The sequence below is a fragment of the Tympanuchus pallidicinctus genome, unplaced genomic scaffold (assembly GCF_026119805.1).
Source record: "Tympanuchus pallidicinctus isolate F22 unplaced genomic scaffold, pur_lepc_1.0 scaffold7, whole genome shotgun sequence".
Taxonomy (NCBI): Eukaryota; Metazoa; Chordata; class Aves; order Galliformes; family Phasianidae; genus Tympanuchus; species Tympanuchus pallidicinctus.
Genome location: NW_026294791.1, coordinates 2,432,343 through 2,448,270, shown reverse-complemented (window position 1 = coordinate 2,448,270; position 15,928 = coordinate 2,432,343). Strand labels below are relative to the sequence as shown.

Genomic DNA, 15,928 nt, shown 5'->3' with positions numbered 1-15,928 from the left:
GACATTCAGGGAAGCTCAGACGGACAGCATTTGACTCATGAGGCACTCTGTGGTTGATCCTTTATTTAGTTTGAAAGATTAAAATGGCACTGCTGCTGAAACCCTGGACTCTCCCTTTTTGTCTTATTTAAGGAAACTTTTGTGCTTTGCTCTTCTCTGTGGTATCTGAACCTGGAGTGTCACTGATTGACTTTGCGAAAGAAAGTGACCTTTTTACAAAGAAATACAAATATTACAAATCCTGGCTGTAATAGCTGTGTGAAACAGTCCAAAACCTTGTGGAGATGTATTACTTTGATTACCCTTTCATTTTGGTATAATTAAATAATTATAACTTACAGACCTAGCTCAGAGCTAATTAAATTTTGGACTATTTGATGTATCTACTGAATAGCATTAATTTAGCCAGAGTAAAGACTATAAATTTTAATCGAAGAAGCCTGCTGTTTCAAAAAATGGATGGTAATGTAACTAAATACAAACAATCAGTAAGGCATCCAGCTTTCCCAGCAAATAACTTCTTTGGAGGACTGGGACAAATGACATCACTAAACGTGCAGGAAGGTGAAGCTCAGCCCAGGTATTCTTTGTGCCCCAGGTTCTGAGCCAGACGTGGGCTGGTAATTGTTTGCAGGTCAATCTATGTGAATAATCAGGCACTGGGCATATGATTCTTGTGCTCACATTGGTTACTGAACTGCTGACACGAGGCTGTAAGGCTGGCAGGTTGTTTCTTGGGTGAAAAATTCTAAGAACACAAAACCGCAATCCAACACAAACATTTCCAGTAATGAGAAGCCCTGCTGTAATCACTGGTAAATTGTTCCTGGGGTCCATTATCCGTATTGTTTTAAGCAGCATTGGTGTATCAAATGTGAATGTAAATATTATGTTGTAAAGGAAGAGTGGGAGGAAAAGACGAAGGGTTGCATGGAGCGGGCTGCTCGCTCTGGGGGGCGTGGGATTGCTGCAGCTCCGAGGTGCACTAATCCGATCAAGATGCTTTTTGACAGTTATGTGATATATGCTACTCATCTCAATGTCATCTTTTTAACAAAATAGAAATGTGGCCTTGAATTAGTTTCCATATTCACATTGTTTTCTTCTCCATCTGGAACAGAATAGCTGCTCGTATAAAGAAATGCTTTGCCTTGGGTTTGGTAGCAGGCGGGTAAAAATTGCTCTTCCACGGAGCAGCGTTACCTTCGTGTTTATTCCAGTTTGAGTTGTCAGAATTGGAGACCGATTCATTCATCCTCACTGTAGTGTTTGGTTGTGTTTGGTTCAGCCTAGTTCTAAACCTGAAAACCATCAGGATGCAGCTGAGAGGCTCCTTGAGGGTTTTGCTGTTTGTCTCCTTGGCGCAGCCTTCTTTTTGCCATGGTGCTCAGCTTTTCCTTCATTTACATTTGGCGTGGCACGTCTGGCTGCCTCCTGCTCTGCTTACAGCCTTTGTGGCTGCACACTGCTGTCAGGTCAGCATCTCCAGGCTGCCAGCAGGCAGGGACAGGAGCGGGGCTGGGTCACGGGGGTGCACCAAGCTGCTGGGAGGTGAATGAAACACTTCAAATGTTACACCACGGGTGGTCTTGAGATAGGATGCCTAGTGTGCTTTTGGTTCATCTTGGAGCTACTCTTGTGATTGTCAAGGTGCCACTTGCCGAGCGTGGCAATGGAAGACAGCAGACACCTAATTTTTCTCAAAATGGGAAAGGTCTTCTGTTCCCCTGCAGCCAGGGGGGTGTTGAAGGCCATGGGGGGTGTTGAGGACCGTGCTGTTTCCCCATGAAAACTACAGGATTGGCTCACACTCAGAAATGGCATTCAAAGCAGTACCCGGTGTTTGTTGCAGTGGTTAGGTGTTTGATTGTTCACAGCAAGAGTAACGTGGTCTATTCTGAAACTGGCCTTTCTGTCTCATCTAATTCCTGAACTGCTGGTTACCTGCAGGTGAGGTGTGGGTCACTAATAGCATTAAATTAGCTCTGCACTGGTTACTCTTTTATATTGGTCTAGAATAAAATGTGGAACACTCTGCTGCTAATACAGTGGGTTTTGGTTTTTTTTTTTTTATTATATTGGACTTGATGATGTTGAAAATGTAATATCTTAAAAATCAGTTCTGCAATTCTATGGTCCATCCAGGAACCAGCAGGAGAAGGAGGTTGAACTTGAAATCTAACTAATGCCTGCCTTTCAAAAGGAACGATGAGAAACCTGATGTGAAGGTGTTAATGTCGCCTCTGAGCTGCAGACTGCAGCTCATCCTCCTCCTGTGGCTGGCTGATGGTGACAGCCTTTGTTGTGTCTTTGTCATATGGTGTTTCTGCAGCAGAGCTGTGCCCAAAAGCAGCTCTTAGCGCCTCAACACCAGTGTTTCTGTCTCTCCAGCTCTGTGCAGATAGGTTTATCTGTCAGTACTTCTGCAGTATTCCTGTCTGTAAAAGCCTCAAAGTTTGCGATTTGTATTTCACTACCCACTTTTTCTTAGCATCTTGTTTCCTTGTCCTGGTGCCTTGGTGGTGTAAACTGAAACAATGCATACTTATTTTGGAACTCCATTTACATGGAACTTTTGTTTCCTTTGAACAGATAAACAATCAGATATTGTATGGAAGAAGTCATCAGAATGCTTCTGCAATAATTAAGACTGCCCCATCAAAGGTCAAGCTAGTTTTCATACGGTAAGAACAGTTCTCATCAAAACATTTGTTCATGCTTCAGCCTATTCTGTTACGTATCTGCCCATATAACTGACCTACTCAGCCTGTTCTGAAATTGCTAAACTTACTCAGTTCTCTGTGGTATGAAATAAAGGTTTTCCTTGACTATTTATCTCAGGACTGCTGAAGGTCCAACATTAATATATTGGACCTTCATGAATGCTACTGTTCCAGGGGTGGCTTCCATTGGCACTATCAATTTCAACCATTCCAGTTTATTAATGCGGTCTTCTCACCAGTCTATACATCACAGTTGATACTGGTTTATATTCTTTGCTCACATTCAGCTTACCTGTGAACAATGTAATAATCTGTGGATGAATGCATATAAATGTGTACATTTGCTCGCATGGCTCTGTCTGATACAGCATACACAGAAATGATGGAAGAGCAGCATTAGCTCTGTGAAGAATGACTTGCTATACTTGGCAGCACAGAGGATCTAGAGGAGATTAATGGTCTTGCCTGCAGCTCCCGTGTTACTTTCCCCAGCTATTGAAAATTAAATGTCATGTACAACAACTCACTCACCATTACTTAATTGCATATGGAAAATGTGTCTGGTATGGAACCTCCAGAGGCAGAAGCAAAACGTATGAAACCAAAACCCGGGGCACAATTTAGTGCTGTCAGGCAGCACTGGGAGCGTGGGCTTCTGGTGAGCCTGCCCTGCTGCCCCAAGCAGCAGCTGCCTGCTGAGGGTCAGGCTCTGCAGAGCTGCAGCAGGGCTTGCTCATTAGCTCGAGTCTCCCATGGATATGGGAAGAAGTGAAAACAATGTTAGTTCTATCCATATTTCCCCTTTTCCAAGTTCTGTATATAGAAGTAAATTTCAAGGCATAAAATTGTTGTGGCAGGCATAATTAATAGATACTGGAAATACCATTGGATAATTCTTGTCACGCTCCCTAGCACTTAAAAAAAACTTGTCATACATGCTGCAGTTGAGGCTATAAGCTTATCTTTACACTAACAAAGAGCGTGCATCTTGTCCCTGCTCTCTGCCTTGCACTGGAGCATGCTGACAACTGACAAGTCTGCTTGCTTGATCCCAGCAGCCATTCAAACAGCAGTGAAAGGAAATTCCCCCTGTGAGAGAACGTTGTTGGTAACTAGAGCACTGTCTAGAATGTAAGGAAAAACGGTGCTTTTAGTAAGAGGGGGATATCAAAGTTTCACCACAGCTAACTTGTCTCTCTTCAGACTGAAATTTAAGGAGAAGGTTTTTCTTGTGAATATATTCTATGAGCCTTGATGCTACCAATTCCTGTGCTTTAGACCTCAAAGTGGGTGAGTGTGATCAAATGCATAAACACAAGGCTGTGCCAATTGCAGAAGTCTTGCCCAAGGTGCAGTTTGGTAGAAGTCTTTGCTTGCTTCATCAAGCCATTTTAAAACTATGATCTAAAATGGAGGTACTGAAATGCCACTACTTGATGCACTGTGGTGCCAGCTCTACTAAACGTGAGGAGCTGCAGGCATCGTGGGTCTCCATCCATCTCTCCCACGTATGCGTGCTGCAGCTTTCCAGATGAGAACAGAGCACTGAGTGCAGCCAGCTGAGAGCATTTCTGGTCACTTTGCTGCTTGGCTGGGTTCAGATGTGTTCCCTTCAGCTTTAATGGTGTGGAAAGAGCAGGATACCGTTACGTTTGTTACAAGAAGGAGCCCTCGCAGCAGAAGTAATACTTTCTTCCTCTTGAGTGCTGTTACTGATTCTGCTTCCTTGTAAAGGTAGAAGGCCTGTAATGTTGAGGAGCTAAATTGCATTCTGGAACACACGGTGAGAAGAGGCTGCAGCTGACCATAGCACAGTGATGTGTGCTGCAGGAATTAACAGGGAGTTGGGGCTGGTCTTCATGAAGATGCTCAGATTCTGATTTCAACAATATAAGTCCTGAGTAGATCAGTTTTCCATCAACTCATTATTCTGCAGGCTAAAAAGTTCCTGCGTGCTTGAGTGAGCTGATCGAGGGCATGAAAGCAAAACTGGTGGGCCTCCTGGACTATCTATTACTAAAAAGTGTTTTCTCTCATATCCTGGGGCCTTACTTTCTTCAAATGAAGGATGTTCTGTGATAAGCAAGCTGCTGCTTTGCTTTGAAGCAGGAAACTGTGTCAGGAGTTTCCTATTCCTGATGTTTTGGTTCACTTGCAGGGCAGGGGGATGTTTTCACCAACTTCTTAATCAGTTACAAAAGAAGCCCAGAAAATCCTGGGCATTAAAAAAAAAAAACAAAAAACTTTCTATGGGAAATGTAATATGTGTCATTGAATAGATTATATTGGAGATGCAGGGAGGGAGGGGATGATTATAGGCATGGAAAATAGGTGTCCTCAATCTTTTTGATTTTCTATTAAAAACCCAATTGCAGTCTGCACCATAAAAGTCTTCAAGCATTTGTTTTTATACTCAGGTGGTGTTAGGATTGTATTCCCACTCTTTCCTGAAATTTTTGCTGATGAAACAGTGCAGAAGTGTTTTGAGAATCGCAGGAGTCCCTTTGTACTTGAGGGTTTCTTACTCTGCTTTACGAGCATCCTTTCCTCAATTAAACTGACAATGGCTATTCAAAAGAGTTGATCTTGGCCAGATTCCAAAATATAGATCTTAACACAGCACCAGTTCCCAGAGGTCTCATTAATTACACAAGTTTGTAACGGCATCTAAAGGATCTGCACTTAGTCACTTTTTCCCTCTTTTTAAGATTTGCATCTCATGCTTCATAGCCTTCTACAGGAACAAATTCAAGATGTTTAACGTGCTCACCCAGTCTGACAGCCAAACCAGTTGCCCAAGCACTGCATGGTCTTCATGTGCTGAAACAGCTTTGTTCAGGTGTTTGCTCTGACCCAGTGTCCACTGGCATGTCTGACCACAGTCATACAGCACTATGTTAGCTTCCATACTCCTGTGGCGAATGCAGGCTGCAGTCATCTCACAGAGACTTGCTTTTTGTAGGAGTCTCTATGCCCTACTTCCCAAAATAGAATGGGTTTTGTGTCCTTTGAATTTTTGGTTCACACGTTTAATGTTCATCCATTTAAAGATGCAAAATAAAACCGTTAGATTTTGCATTTGGAGTAGGAGGACCAGTTTATATTGGAAAGTTCTTCTGCAGTAAGAATTCTATGATTCAGCAAACTCGGTGTTTTGTCCATGCTCAATTAACTGCCTTTAATCTGTGCTGGTGCTTCAGTGCTGGTATAATAAGCAGATCAAATACAGTTTGAGTGCTTGAATCAAAGTGAACGCCACTGATTTCAGACCATTATCCCACTGTGTTCAATTCTGTGACTGTGGGTATACCTTTTTTTCTTAAAAGAAAGCTGTCTTATGCTGTGATGAAAAATGTTTTTGGAGTAAAGTACTGTAGAATTTTGCCTACTTAAATACAATCTGTTAACAGCCCTGAGTTGTTCCCCCACGCTGCAGGGATTTGTCCCCTCATCACTGCTTTCTGATGAGGAGGTTGGAGTTTCTCAGGGAGGTCCACCAATCTGTCTGTTTCCCCCTCCTTCCACTTCTAGGTGTAGTTGTGAAGGCAAATCCCTTGTTATTTATGGTGATGTGCAAAGGAAAGACCTCTGCTCTGAGGATCACAGAAAGGAAAGGTTTGGATAGAGGGACCTTCAAGGTCATCCAGTTCCAACCTCCTTGCTACAGGCAGGGACACCTCCTACTAGACCAGACCACTCAGAGCCCCATCCAGCCTGGCCTTGGGTGGCTGAGGTGAGGGCTGCATGACAGTCACTGCTGCCACTTGGTCACTGAACCAAGATGAGGCACAGTGCAAACATCTTGCCTTGACCCAGCTGAAGGGACAATTCTGTGCGTCTTCAGTCTTCAACTCTTCTCCGAAGAGATGATTCCTGGAGGAAAACAAAGGCAAGAAAACATGGGACCCCAGACTGATTTCTGTTTTCTTTCTGGAACAAGTAGGATGTGGGTGATCTAGGTTTTCATTAACTTACATGTCTGTGTGCACACAGCTGTCACAACCAGAGGGAGTCCTGATGCTACTGGACAAACATCATTCCCCTCACTTGCTCTTCAGATCTCTTCTAAGAAGTCTTAATACAAAGTTATTGGGTTTTTTGGGGTTTTTTTTTGTGCTTTGTTTTGGTTTTGTTTTTCCCAGTTCTAGGCATTCTTTGTATTGTGAACAGCATTCACAGCCAGCTTCAAGCTTTTGTGAAATGATCTTTTTAACAGCTGACAAACTATGGAGCTGAAGTTAGTTGGGGAGGAGGATATCTCCCTTTGTTTGGGGGTCAGGGAGTCAACTGGACTTCTGTTAGCCGGCAGCTTCAGGAACCATCAGAGAAGAGTTCAGTTCTTCCCAACCTGCTCAGCTGGATTGCCCTTTGGAGTGCATCTGGCTTGGGGTTGGTTTTGTTTAACATTGACTATAGAGGAGGTGTGGATGATATCTCAAATGAGATGCTCAGCTTCAGACAGGAGATGAATGCCATTCAGTGTGCTGAACAAGTATTTTAGCACCCTGTGGCAGTGAGCTACACCATCACAAACCAAGATAAACACGAGTCATTCCAGTAGAAAAAAAAAAGTTCTCAAATGAAGGTGGGGAACCTGTATGCAACAATTACAAGTATGTTCATCCTCTGAGCAAATTAACCTGAATTTGGCTGAGGCTCTGGCTGCAGGTTATTGTCTTTAGAAGGAAAGCTTTCAGCAGAGGTGCGGTCAGGTGGAGCAAAACTTGAGTTCTGTTGGGCAGTGAGGATGGACAGGGAACGCTGAGGGGTTCCGCTTAGACTTGGAAGGAAAAGAAATGCAGTGCGATTCGGCAGTTTGAGCAAGTAAATCTGTAAGTGCAGGAGCTCTGTAACCTTTACAGGGCCTTTGCTACTCATGCCCTGCTTTGATCTTGCTGCCAAAAGGTCGTTTTTGCAATGAAGAAAGCCACGCATTTCTGTGTTTATGGTGTGGGCTCTCAGCCTCCAGCCAGGTCTCCTCATTGTCACTCAGAGGCTCATCCTCAGAGGTTACAAGCAATGGAAGCACGCTGAATTCTGTCCCTCTTTGCTTTATGCAGAGTTGGTGAAATACAAACAGCTGCAGGGAGGGCTGCTGCCTGGTGCTTTGCACAAACCAGGGTAAGGGCTGGACGAGAGCAGGGGATGTTTATTGTTTCTGCGGATAACGGAGGGGAGCGCCTGAGCAGCAGCTCTTGGCAAATATATCAAATGTTCTTTTTGCAGTTACTGTAATTTGAATGTGATGTTCAGACATCTGAGCTGTCTGCTCCAGCATCAAAAGGGAGCGATCGCTGCTTTTAGTTGTAAATAAATTCATGTTTTAGTTGAGGACACTCAGGGAAGTGGAGAGCAGAAAGAGCAGTTTATTATTAGCTGCGTCACTTTAAAATACGCTCACTCTTTGATTCAGCTTTGAAGCATTCTCCTTTGAAGCAGCATTAAAGTATTTAAATATGAAGGAGCCCTAGCAGGGGGAGATTACAAGTTGAAACATTTTGTAACCTCATTTTTTTTTATTATTATTTTTGCTTTTTTTTTTTTTTTTTTCCTTCCAGAGGAACGGTGGCTGTAAGGGGTTTTGTTATTGCTTGGAATAAAGTCGGCCATCCGCTTAAAGCTGCAAAAAAATGTTATCCCAGCAATGAGGGGGAGAAGAAAAATACCAAAAAATGTTGTGTGTATATACAAAATAGAAACTATTTTGTATTAATTACGTGCTCCTTTGTCATGCAGATTGTTAAACTTCTGTCTACTAATTCCTAGAATGATACTTCTCATGCAAGTTTATAGTTATTTCCAAGTTTGCTGCTTATTGCAAGTCGCACAGCCCATGTTGGATGCTAGGGAAGTGCTGGTTTCCCCAGTCTGTGCTCCAAATAAAGTGTTGTCAGAAAATTTTGTACAGTTCAATAATTGCTTGGTCTCACCTGACATTTGCTGATTTATTCTTTTGGCTTAGAACAGCGATATCATTAGATTGGTGTCACTGAAACATAAGAGAAAGCAAAATGTCCTTGCCTAATGTGCTTTACGGAGTAAAGTGAACTTGGAGATTCTGAAAGGCTTATGAAATTTGAGGGCTTCATTCTGTGTGTTGCTCAGCTTTCTGCATGGCCCTGTGCACGTGTGTGTGTGCACCCTGGGCTGGTTCTGCTCACAGTGCAGCCTTTGAGCAGGGCCAGGAGGAGAGCTGGGAGCCCATTCAGAAGCAACTGAGCAACACAGAGCGGATCCCTTTGAATTGTGTGGCTGGTTGGTTGAAGATAAGTAAATTAATTCACTAACGTTTGCCTGTAGGATTTATCATGTCAAATGCCTGTGATTGAATTTCCCATACGCTGCTCTGCTGAGAGCTATTGATTTATAGCATTGACTTGCAGTAATCAGAACGTATGAGCTTCGTGAATTTAACTCTTGAGAGATAAAATGACACTTCTGGTTTTTTTCAGGTATTTCTATAAAGCATTTTTAAGCACATGCTGGTTGAACATTAGCAAGGCAGAATGGTCTTGAATAAGAAAAGATTTTGAAAGTTAGAGTAATCAGATGTTGTCCTGACAATGCAGAAGATGCCATAAGTAATAAGCATCTTTGGAAATCAATGCTCTCTTTCACAAGGGAAGTTCTTTTGGCTAAAAACTTGTCTGACTTTTTGTGCTGAGTCTTTTAGAAAAGACCACAGCAAGAATGGACAAAAAAAAGAAAAGAGAAAGCAGTCTATTTTTGCAGAAGGTTTAATGTTTCAGCAGTGTGAATGTTGGTCAGCCTAAACAAGTAGTTAACAAGTAAAGACATTATTAGAAGAGGCTAACAGAGCATTAGCACACCTATTGATATTTTGGGGCCATAAATTCCAGCTGCATCCTCTGATAATCCACATTAAATTAGATTTCCAAAGACTGCAGTGTCAGGATCTCTCAGCTGAAACTCCTGCAGTCCCAAGAAGGAATGTAATCTATGTGCTAGCAAAGAACACAAGCAAAAATGAAATGCTCCTCTAGACTCTGACTTCCAATAAGAAGCAATTCTTATGCAAGTAGTAATGTTTCCTTAATGAGCAAAAACAACTCAAAGGAAACATTTGGCCATTATGATTTACCTTGTAATAAGTTGTTTGTTTGTTTGTTTGTTGTACAGAAATGAAGATGCAGTCAATCAGATGGCTGTTACTCCTTTTCCATTGCCTACCAGCACCCACCCTTCTATTGAGGTAAGGTTCATGGGTTGGGACTTGTTCTGTTGCTGTTTTTCATTTGGAGGATTGATGTTATTGTTTTAATCTGGGGTTGCTTAATTAGATAGATTAATCATCATTACCAGCTCATTATAAATTCAAGCACCTTGTCTAATTATACCCTGGATCATAAAATGCATTGGGTAGGAATCTGACCTACTGGGTGTGCTTTCCCCATCTCTTTTTTTATTGTTCTCATCATTACTGAGAGAGCCAGCATGCAGTAATGACGTCTGTTAATCAGGTTATTGCTGTGCAGAAGGAGATGTGTCTGAAGGAAAACTTTGCTGTCTCCTGTCCTGCTTCTTTCTGCAGACTAGAGCAGCAGTCCTTGGCCTGGAGCATGGATATCTTCTTACAGAATATAAATATTTTGACAGGGGAAACCTCACACTTTTTGTGTTCTGTTTCTCTGCAAATATTCTGCATGCAGCACTAAAAATGAAGTAGGGGTAAGCAACAGCAGTGCTGAAGAGTTCACTGCATACAGGACTCCAGTCCGAGAGCATCTTGAGCCAATCCCAGCACAATGGGGTGCATTGGTCCACAGTTCTACCCTGTGCCCCAGCACTGCTGTCGCTCCTTCCTGACCAATTTTTTCTGCTGTAGAAGCAGATGGGCTGGTTGAGCAGAGAGCTTCCATGCTCTGATGTAGCGTGCAATCTTCCAGTGTAGAAACTGCCTTGTCGTGGTAATGTTAGCAGTGTTTTTCTTTACTGTTCTTGCTGTCTCGGCCCCTGATTGCTCCCTTGTGCATCATGAATCCCTGCAGTGTCACCCCATTGTTATCATTTTGACATCTCAATACAGTGTAACTAAATTTTATAGATAAAGCACATGTTTAGCCTTACTGTTGCTTTTTAATTCTATTTCTATTTGCACTAATAAAGCAAAAGATGCTTTATAATTCAATTGGGGTTTGGTCTTGCCTTGAGTCGACAGATGCAGGTGCACTAAACTCCTGGTACTTCAGTGGGCATTACTGTGACCCTGCAGCACCAGGCCACGCTCAGCAGAGCTGGAGGCTTTTCCTGGTCCCACCCTTGCTATTGCTTTCTAGATTGTATGAGCACCAATGGCTGCTTCCATAGAGACACAGAGCTGCACTGCACTGGGAGAGAGCTGCTGGGGTTTTGTTTGGATCTGAGTCATTTTGGGGCAGTGCTTTGGCTTTTCTTTCCCCATCAAAGCAAAATGCTCCAGGTGCAGCTGGTGGATTGCAAATTACTCTACAATTAACAGCGCCCGAGTTCATTCCATTTTTGTTGACTCCTTAATACCTGCATTTGTTCCAAGCTTTGTTCAATATTTGTGTCTTTGCGATGGACCACAAAGCTTTGTTTAGTCACATGCTGTTCTGTGGCCAAAAGACTGTAATTAGACTCTCCCAGCATGTGGAAGGAAAAAAAGCTCAGTCTTATGTGCAGTGTTTGCCTTTCAAGGTGGATGTGTGGGCTGAGCTTCGTGCATTTCTGGCAAGCTCTTACTATGTGCGTTTCAGAAGTAAATGTGGTGTTTTACTTCCAGTTTGGCATTTTTTATTCAATGAAATACATGTACCCCAAAGACACTCTTGTTGCGTAGAATTTGACAATGCTTTCTTTTGTCAGCTGTTTGTGTCTTAAGAAAGATTGACTGTGCTTTTGTATCTTGAAATGCAGAGTAAATATTTATCATGGTAGTACATATGCTGAACGTGAATCTAAGCAGATCATCTTAAATAGCATAACTAATGTTAGATGTATCAGGGAGCCATAGGTACCACATACTGCTCTTCATCTTTTCTCTGTCATTCTAATATGGAAATGCACATTAATATGCATTCTAATATGGAAAATGCAGAATAGTAAATAAGTCTTAAAATAAACCTTCCTTCATTGCATGAAAGACGGGATAAGACTGCATGGTGGTGTAGTGCTGTGGGCATACTCCCAAAAGCAAAGTACATTATTTGTTGCTCTCAAAGATCAGTTTTCAAAATGTTTCATCCATCAGTAATCCATTCAGTTGGTGGTACAAGATGTGCTGCAGTCCTGAACGGGGTGGAGGTCTCTTTAGAAAGAGAGAAACCTGTTGTACCTTGGATGCAGTGCATGTGTGCAGCATGTGTTCACAGCCTTCTAGTATTTAAAGGGAGTTTATAAACATGAGGGAAAATGACTTTTTATGTGGCTAGATAGTGATAGGACAAGGGGGAATGGTTTTAAACTAAAGGACAGGAGATTTAGATTGGATGTCAGGGGCATGTTTTTGACTGAGAGAGTGGTGATGTGGTGGAACAGCTGCCCAGAGGTTGTGGATGCTCCATCCCTGGAGGTGTTCAAGGCCAGGTTGGATGGGGCCCTGGACAACCTGCTCTAGTAGCTGATTTAGCAGCTGCCAGCCCTGCCTGTGGCAGGGGTCGGTACTTGATGATCCTTGAGGTGCCTTCCAACCCAAGCCATTCTATGATTTTTTGAAAGCCAGAGGCTATGCAGAAGGAGCTTCAGGAGCACATCTTGGGCCTAACCACATCAGTATTCTCCCCATTAAATTCACTCATTCATTCTCCATCAGCTGTCTCTGAATGCTCTTCTCAGTACTCTCTCAGCAATGCGCAGAAGTAATTGAATCCCGAGGAGACATTTGCTCTTCAGGTGGAGGACAGTTCAGGTGGCTCCAGGCTGAAGCCTGCTGAGCATGGTGGCCACGTGCCCTGAGTCGAAGGGCTTTGGCCTTGGTGATTCCTTCAGGGCAGAGCACTCGGTCCTGATGCTACGCTCAGCAGGCAGGAAGGAACAGTGGGATTCCTTCAGCACGTTGAGCATGTGGGGAACTCATCCCCTCTCCAGTGGTCTGCAGGAAGCTTCCAGTTTGATCTGGCCTTGAATGTTGACCCAGATCTGCTGCTGGGTGCTGCTATCAGACTGCCTCGTTGTACTTGGGGCTGGCTGAGAGCAGACTGAGGTCTGTCTTTCAAAACTTGTGTCACTTATTTGTCTCCTGACATTAGGATGCTTTAATTGTGGATTTTTTTTTAATTTTTTTTATTTATTAACATTGACTTTTTTTACTTCAGCTGTTATGGGGGTTTGTAGCTCTGTTTAAGGACTGCTTTTCATTCCTTTCTACCAGGATCACAGCTGCACTGAAACCCCAAGCAGTGAAGAAGACCCAAGCTTGGACGTTGTCATGAAAAGCCTGTCTGATGAGGAGCCTAGCAAAGCTGTAAGCAACTTAAATCAATGCTCAGTAACAATCATAGCTTAGAATTGTTTCGGGTGCCTTTGGTTGGAGTGTGACAGCACACTTTTGTAGAATAATATCCAATATGTGTAAGAGCACAATCAAATCTTTTGCTTTACATACATAGCTTTCCTTGTGTGTTTTCATGAGTTGTGACTTCAGTATAATTTGTTAAAATATTGAGCTGAGTATTTGTAAGTAGTGTTCTGGCTGTCTCTGGAGCTCTTTCTCTGCTAGGGGATTTGGTTTCCACTCTTGCTATCCACGTGTGACAAACATCAGAAAAAATATACGCTCTGTAAATCATTTTCTTATTTATATTCATAGCTTCATAAATTCTAAGGCCAAAATGGCTGTTATCATAATCTGGTCTTGCCTCCTGAATAACATAGTTATAGAGTTACTATCAGTAATTTGTGCATCGAGCCCATAACTTCTGATTTAATGTGTTACTGTCAGTATGCACTGTAATAAATACTGAACTTCTCATTGATACAGATAGGTTTTTGTTGCTGTTGTTTAGTATGTCAGGATTGTGCATTATGAGAAACGTGAAAGTCCTTCAGGGTTCAATTTTAATCTCTTCTTTGGACTCTGTGTTGAAAGTTTAAAATGGAAAACTACGTGCTGAGAAGTGACTAACTGAGAGGTGCATACAATGTGCTGAGACAATCTATTCCCAGCAGTCCACTCACTCTTTTTGCAAGGAGAGCATTCTCTGAGACTTGCTTTATGTGCACACTTTGTATGTGCAGTCCTTCACAATGGAAAACTGACACTTGTTTTCCTTATTTTTTTTCCCTAATTTCTTCTGGCTCCATCATGTTCTGATGTGGTGAACAGATTTATAGTGTCCTATAACAAGTAAATACTTCAGTATCAAAATTAACCAACTTTTAAATGAATTTGTTCATGTTCCTAACAAATTGCATATAAATTGAATTATTTATGTAAATATTTCTTAGCTTTGTTCAGAGGTCCTCATGTGGGCTGAGATGTAATAAATGAATCAAGAGTTTTCTTGTGTTCGTTTGTAGGTGCAACTCACTTGCTTTTATTGCTGCTCTTAGTCGACTTGGCAAAAAGAAATGATGGGTTATGGACTAAGTGGAAAAAAAGATGCAAAATAAGTTTTTTTATGAAGAGATCTTTTTTTTTTAATGTGGGATATGTACTCTTCATGTAGGATATGGTTCTGTGCAGTTTTTTGAAAGATAATGGAGGAAACATGAATTTAGTGCAAAAAAATAAAAGTGGAAAAAAAGTGCAGCAACCCAAGATAGGCATGGAGGTAAGATGCCACTGGGACAGCAGGAGGCACAGAAAATACTGGCAGCTTCTTTTCAGGCTTGATATGAAGCAAGAAAGGATAGAAATCACAGGTCCAGCTGGGAAGGAACCTGCCCCAGGTCACTGGCAAGACCAGGAGTGCCAGTCTTGATGCTGCTGTGCAGCTCTGCCTCTGTTCCATGGCACTTTGCTTAGATGTGATGTATTGATTTTTATATATTTTTTTTTCCATTTAATAAATAGATACCAAAACTTATGGACTGGGAGGTAGATCTAGACAAGTGTTTGAATGTCTGTGAATGAGACTGCTCAGTACCTTGTGGCTTCAGTTGGGCCAACCCTTAATTTGAAAGCATAAATGGATGAAAAATACTGGACACAAGCTTCTGAATGTCAGATTTTACAATTACATGGCAAATGTTTCTAGAAAGCCTATCTTATTTTCATAAATGCTGAAAAATTTAGTTGTCATCAGACTCATCAGACCAGCAGGATATGAGTTCGGAGTCATAGTGGCATTAAGACTTCAACACTGCAATTGCACCACAAGATTTTGAGGTGTTTTGAGGGAGACAGATTTCTGTTGCAATCTTCTAGTGGCTGTTGAGGCAAAAGAAAACAGTGCCTTGTTTTTCATGGCGTGATGGGTGCTACTGGAGCTAATGCTGCTTCACCATTGTTATTGAATTTCTCAGTCTTATGTCAGGATAAATCAGGAATGTAAAAGTCAACATGTGAGATCAAGTTCACTGAGTAAACAGAAAGTATGTGCTTATCAGCAGATCTTCTGCAAGTGCATGCAGCGCAGAGCACAGACAGGATGTCTCACCAAGCGACAGCAGCAGTAAAAAAAGTATTCCTGTCATCCTGTGCAGCTGATAAATTTGTCAGCCTCTCCCGAGATACTTTTTGTTGTCACTTCATCACTTTATACTTATTAAAGTTATGTAATGGACATTGTTGTGGACTTGGATGATAAGAAGGGGAAAGAAAACAACTTTGTATCTGAACTGGAGCCAGTGGAAGCGTTAGGCAAAGCTTGCACTCTTATTAGCTGCTGTTTGAGGTGTCCTGATAGCAGGCCGTGGTGCTCTGCACACTGCTGTCCTACTTTCTGTACGGTGGTGCTGGGGGGAATCAATAGATTCTCAAAACCTCTAGCTTTATGAAGGTGAAAGTGGCTTGAACAGCTGTTGTATGTGCTCTGAAACACCTCATGTCCTGGCAGCGCGTGCGTCGATAATCATACTGAGCTTCACTGGGGGGGTGGATTCACTTTGCTTAAAGATCTGAACTTGGAACAGCAATCTGTCCTTGAGACAAACAGAAAAGGTGTTCTTAAAGCACTAACAAAGAGGAGGAGCTTTGTAAGAATGCTTCTGAATGTAGCTGGGAAAATGAATCCCATTAAACCGGCTGGGTCACAGGCTTGTGGCAATTGCTGAGTGTGCAA

At 42.3% G+C, this 15,928-nt stretch overlaps 1 protein-coding gene across 11 annotated transcripts in view; it reads left to right on the top strand.

Moving 5' to 3' along the window:
• The window catches only part of PATJ (PATJ crumbs cell polarity complex component), a 142,197-nt gene that overhangs the window by 91,293 nt on the left and 34,976 nt on the right, over positions 1-15,928 (top strand). For all 11 annotated transcript variants that reach the window (XM_052666802.1, XM_052666801.1, XM_052666804.1 and 8 more), the window contains 3 exons: positions 2,593-2,684; positions 9,864-9,936; positions 13,075-13,167. In XM_052666802.1, the coding sequence (XP_052522762.1) occupies positions 2,593-2,684; positions 9,864-9,936; positions 13,075-13,167 (258 nt within the window). The remainder of the gene's footprint in view (positions 1-2,592; positions 2,685-9,863; positions 9,937-13,074; positions 13,168-15,928) is intronic.